General features: G+C 49.4%; 1 protein-coding gene across 8 annotated transcripts in view; it reads right to left on the bottom strand.

The window, feature by feature from the left end:
* Positions 1–330: 330 nt before the first annotated feature.
* UCKL1 (uridine-cytidine kinase 1 like 1) overlaps positions 331–6000 on the bottom strand; it is a 74048-nt gene continuing 68378 nt past the window's right edge. For 2 of the 8 annotated variants that reach the window (XM_058175334.1, XM_058175333.1), the window contains exons 14-15: positions 2609–2765; positions 331–610 (exon numbers count right to left, since the gene is read on the bottom strand). In XM_058175334.1, the coding sequence (XP_058031317.1) occupies positions 534–610; positions 2609–2765 (234 nt within the window). In that variant the 3' untranslated portion in view covers positions 331–533. The other 6 variants (XM_058175331.1, XM_058175336.1, XM_058175335.1 and 3 more) reach the window with 4 other exon arrangements.

Here is a 6000-nt window from a genome sequence, read left to right as displayed (position 1 = left end):
AGGAAGGGGCGGGGAGGGGAGGGGACAGCCAGCAATGTAACAACCGGTTCGTCCGGAATGGTGCGAACCAGCTTGAATCCCACCACTGCCGGCAGCAAACAAATCTTGACTCAATCTGGTTTTGCAATTCTGAGTAAGGAATGACAGACACCGGAGTAAAATCCTCACAGTTTTGCCAAGGAAGTGGTGTTTTTTGTTTTCGTTTTTTTTTAATAAAATAAGTTATATTAATTTTTTTAAAAATTAAAATAAACTGCTTCCGACACTCGTGCATACTTTACAAAAAACAAAAACCGCAGCCAGGAGCCACTCTCTTACCCTGCCAAACCCACCCACCCCCTCTTAAAAAATACTCTTTCAGCTTCCGATGCAAAACAAAGCAGGAGAAAATATTAACAGCTGCGTTGCCAAATATTCTTTTTTTTTTTTTGTACGCGTTTGGAGATCGACGGAGGAGTGCACGAAGGCGTGGATGAAGGTGTGGGTGCAGAATCTAACACTCCTTCAGAGAAGTTTCTAGAAAAGAGACGCTGTCAGGAATCCAAGGTGTCTTCCTCATCGCTCCAATTCGGCGGGGCATCTGTGCCGAAGTAACGGTCTCCAAAATTTCCTAGAAAACAGCGGGAGAGACAGTGAGATTCACATTTATTTACAGGCTGGTCCTCGACATACAAAAGTTGGTTTAGTGACCGTTCAAAGAAACAATGGCCCTGAACAAAGTTATGACTTAGGATCGTTTTCACTCTCTACGACCCTGTTGGTCACGTGATTAAAACTGGCGACTGACTCATAGTTATGATAGTTGCGCTGTCCCAGGGTCATGTGATGGATGCGCTGTCCCAGGGTCGCCTTTTGTGATCTTCTGACAAGCAAAGTCATCTATCTATCTATCTATCTATCTATCTATCTATCTATCTATCTATCTATCTATCTATCTATCTATCTATCTATCTATCTATCTATCTTTTGAGAGCAGGCATCAGGATTTCATTTTAATGTGTGCCATTGTTCTGTCTCCTTCCCCACTTCAGACCCACAAGCTAGCCTTCAGCCAGTGGATTCACGGCTCTTATCAGTCCTGGCAGAGAAATCGCAGCTGCCTGCCAAAATTCAAACAAATGACTCACGTAGCAAGACTTTCAGCTCTTTTTGAAACGGTTCAGCTAAACTTTTGCTTCCCGTGGAGTGAGAGCAGTCCCAAAGCTCCTTATATATCCTGTGGAGCCCCACCCTTCCTTTTGATGACCCCGCCTCTCTAATCTTCTGAAGCGCGGGTCAAGCCAAGCTTGATTATTATTATTATCAGCTGGGTCTGAAGGCGTAGCCTGGGGAAGGGAGGAATCAGGGGATGACGGCCTCATTACGTCCTCTGACTGGTCTGGTTCTGGCTCCTGGAGCCGAATCAAAGGAATCGGTGCTCCCGAGGTAAGCCTTACCGGCCTTTCCCCCTCACTTTCGGAGTCACTTTCGGGCATGGGGCCAGGTTCAGGGGCTGGAGTCACAACAGCCATTGTGTAGCAACAGCAATAGCCCTTAGACTTATATAGCGCTTCACAGTGCTTTCCAGCCCTCTCTAAGCGGTTTACAGAGTCAGCCTCTTGCCCCAACAATCTGGATCCCCATTTTAAACACCTCGGAAGGATGGAAGGCTGAGTCAACCTGGAGCCTGGTGAGATTTGAACTGCCAAATTGTAGGCAGCCGGCAGTCAGCAGAGGTAGCCTGCAGTACTGCACTCTAACCATTGTGCCACCGTGGCTCATGTGCATACAGAGAAGTGACAGTAAAGGTTATCTTACCTTATCTTTATATCTTTATACCTTTATCTTATCTACCTTATTTCATCAATCTTGTATTTTACGTGGTGCAGTGGCCTAGAGGTGGAGCTCTCGCCTCACAATCAGGAGGCTGTGAGTTCGATCCTAGGTAGAGGCAGATATTTCTCTCTCTGGGCACATCATCTGAAAAAAATTCCACACTGGCAACAGGAAAGGCATCCGGCCAGCAAACTCTCAGCTCCATTCAGTTGCCCAGACTCCACCCCTCAAGGAATCATGGATTCCTTATCTTCTTGTTTTACTTTATCATCTTATCGTACCTCACCTCACCTCACCTCACCTCACCTCACCTCACCTCACCTCACCTCACCTCACCTCACCTCACCCTATCCTATCCTATCCTATCCTATCCTATCCTATCCTATCCTATCCTATCCTATCCTATCCTATCCTATCCTATCCTATCCTATCTTTATTCCTTATTCCTATCCTATCCTATTCTTATTCCTATCCTATTCTATTCTTATTCTATTCTTATTTTATTCCTTATTTCTATCCTATCCTATCCTATCCTATCCGATCCGATCCTATCCTATCCTATCCGAGCCTATCCTACCCTACCCTACTGTACCCTACCCTATAATGTGCATTAAGTGTGAATAATAGTCATAAGTCATTTTTCTCAGCGCTATTGTCACTTCAAACAGTCACTAAATGAACTGTTGTAACTCGAGAACTACTTGTATTTTCCCCTCCATTTTTCCCTAAATCCGCCCATTGCGTTCGTGTCTTATGTCCATCCTTATTTTACATCCCTGATGAAACCACTCACCAATTCCAGGGATGATGCGAAAAAGGTCGTTCACTTTCTTGTCCACCGCAGTTGTGATGATCCTGACTTGCGGGAAGGCGTAGGCGACGGAGTGGACGCCCATCTCGGCCATCAACAAGGAGAGAAGAAAAATCTTTTCCTCCAGAACGTCGTGATCCTAAAGAAAACAAAGGGACTTTAGTGTTGTGACCCAGGCCCCAGTAGATAGTAGGAAACTCAGTCCGTGAAAAAAAACCCAAAAAAACTTTATTCGAACAGCTGAGAATTACTTCATTCCCAGCATCGTTCAACTCAATTAAAGCAAATTCCTCCCAACACAAATTCCTCAGTCCTATCGCAAACCTTGGTCCAATTAGGCAAACTGCCAAAGGCCTTTCTTGGCAAACGTTCAGAAGTCACAGAAATAAATGCAAGACGTAGACGAAGCAGAAGATGAAGCAGAAGACGAATCTACCAATGTTGTTTTCCGACAAAGCCCAAATGCCGTTGCCAATCATCTCTTGGCCTTACTCCCAAGTCGTCCTCTTTGCTTGAGCTGCTCTTGCCTTCTGGCAGCTCGTCTTATGCGTGCATTAGGAACAAGCTCCCCCTGTTCCTCTGCCTCACTACTATCAGTCTCTGGAGGCTCTGGAGTTTGCACCTCACTCCCTAATGACTCTGGCCTCACCTCAGCCTCATCGCTGTCCAACTCCGTTGCCAGCTCCGCAGGCTGCTGGCGGACCACAACGTTTAGCCTCTCTTTCACTCCTAGCTTTACTTTCCGTTTTTGCAGGTAGCAATAGCACTTAAGACTTATGAGTGGTGCGGTGACCTAGAGGTGGAGCTCTCGCCTCACAATCAGGAGGCTGTGAGTTCGATCCTAGGTTAGACGCAGGTATTTCTCTCTCTGTGGGTACAACGAGAATATATCTGCAGAACAAAACTCCGCACTGGCAACAGGAAAGGCATCCGGCCAGGAAACACTCAGCTCCATTCAGTTGCCCAGACTCCACCCACAAGGTATTATGGTGGGATTCATATACTGTAGCAACCGGTTCACCCAGCACCAGAAATTTTATTTTATTTTATTTATTTATTTTGTCACACAGTATATATAAGCATAAGCATGAAATAATTATACGATATGTAAGCACGTGTGTCTGCGCATAGGTGCAATGTCACAAGACACGTCAATCTGCACATGCACGCAACATCAAACAACACGGCAATTCACTCGTGCGCGCCATCCGCACACGTGTGTGGCGTCAAAACCATAGCGATGTAGCCATGATGGCGAACCTATGGCATGTGTGCCACAGGTGGCACGGGGAGCCTTCTCTGTGGGCACGCAAGCCGTCGCCCAGCTCAGCTCCACCCTACCAGCCAGCTAATTTTTGGGTCTCTGCCACGCATGTGCAGGAAACGTGTGCGCAGGTGAGGAGAGCGTGGGGGGGCGCACTGCTCCCCCCTGCGGCTCGTTTTGGGCCTAACAGGCCTCCCTGAAGCCTTCTGTGGCACGCCCCTCGCGGACCATTTTTGGTCTCAGGAGGCTGCAGGGAGGCCAGCTAGGCCCAAAACAGGGTTGGAGGGGTTGCACACCCATGTGCGGGAGGGAGTGGCGTGGGGAGTACTGTTGCATTATGGGTGCAGGCACGCGGGCGCACTGTTGCACACACACACACGTGCACTTTCGGCACGCGATGACAAAACGGTTAGCCATCACTGCGATATAGGATGGGATTGTGCCCCGGACGCACTGTTCCCCCCTGCGGCTCGTTTTGGCCCGAACAGGCCCCCCTGAAGCCCCCTGTGCCACCCCCCTCGCGGACCATTTTTGGTCTCAGGAGGCTGCAGGGAGGCCAGCTAGGCCCAAAACAGGGTTGGAGGGGTTGCACACCCATGCGCGGGAGGGAGTGGCGTGGGGAGTACTATTGCATTATGGGTGCAGGCACGCGGGTGCACTGTTGCACACACACACACACGTGCACTTCGCACGCGATGACAAAGCAGTTAGCCATCACTGCGATATAGGATGGGATTGTGCCCCGGACGCACTGTTCCCCCTGCGGCTCGTTTGGGCCTAACAGCCCTCCCTGAACCCCCCTGTGCCCCGCCCCTCGCGGACCATTTTTGGTCCCAGGAGGCTGCAGGGAGGCCAGCTAGGCCCAAAACAGGGTTGGAGGGGTTGCACACCCATGCGCGGGAGGGAGTGGCGTGGGGAGTACTGTTGCATTATGGGTGCAGGCACGCGGGCGCACTGTTGCACACACACACACGTGCACTTTCGGCACGCGATGACAAAACGGTTAGCCATCACTGCGATATAGGATGGGATTGTGCCCCGGACGCACTGTTCCCCCCTGCGGCTCGTTTTGGGCCTAACAGGCCTCCCTGAAGCCTCCTGTGGCACGCCCCTCGCGGACCATTTTTGGTCTCAGGAGGCTGCAGGGAGGCCAGCTAGGCCCAAAACAGGGTTGGAGGGGTTGCACACCCATGCGCGGGAGGGAGTGGCGTGGGGAGTACTATTGCATTATGGGTGCAGGCACGCGGGTGCACTGTTGCACACACACACGTGCACTTTCGGCACGCGATGACAAAACGGTTAGCCATCACTGCGATATAGGATGGGATTGTGCCCCGGACGCTACTACCGGTTCTCCTGAACCGGTCCAAGCCGGCTGAATGCCACGCCTGACTTAAGACTTATATACTGCTTCACAGTGCTTTTAAAGCCTTCTCTAAGCAGTGTACAGAGTCAGCCATCTTGCCCCCCGATAATCTGGCTCCTCATTTTACCGACCTCGGAAGGATAGAAGGCTGAGTCAACCTTGAGCCGGTCAGGATCGAACTGCCAAACTGCTGGCAACCGGCAGTCAGCAGAAGTAGTTTGCAGTGCTGTATTCTAACCACTGAGTAACCAGGCCTCATAAGGTAGTCCATAACTTACCACCACAATGGAGGCCCAAAATTTCTGTTGCTGACTGCGTTTAAGTCAGTTCGCCCTTAGTGACAACCTTGAATGGTTGTAAGTCGAGGACTACCTGTATACAATTTAGTGGTACTCAAACTATTTGCAGTGACGTTCCTCCTTTCTCATACTGTTTTACTGAAAATCCTTTAAAAGGCCAGAATTATTATTATGGCCATTCTGCAGATTAGAGAACTGAGATCCAGCACCTGAAGTTCAGTGACGGGACAACAGGGGGCAGTCTGACCATTGTACCTTGTACCTTGACTTACAACCGTTCCTTTAGTGACTGTTCAGAGTTACAATGACACTGAAAAAAGTGATTTATGACCGTTTTTCACACTTAGCAGCATCCCTATGATCATGTGATCAATATTCAGATGCTTCGCAATTGATTCATATTTATGACGGTTGCAGCACCCCAGGGTCATGGTGATCCCTTTTG

The sequence above is a fragment of the Ahaetulla prasina genome, chromosome 3 (assembly GCF_028640845.1).
Source record: "Ahaetulla prasina isolate Xishuangbanna chromosome 3, ASM2864084v1, whole genome shotgun sequence".
NCBI lineage: Eukaryota > Metazoa > Chordata > Lepidosauria > Squamata > Colubridae > Ahaetulla > Ahaetulla prasina.
This window is presented reverse-complemented; position numbering and strand designations above follow the sequence as displayed.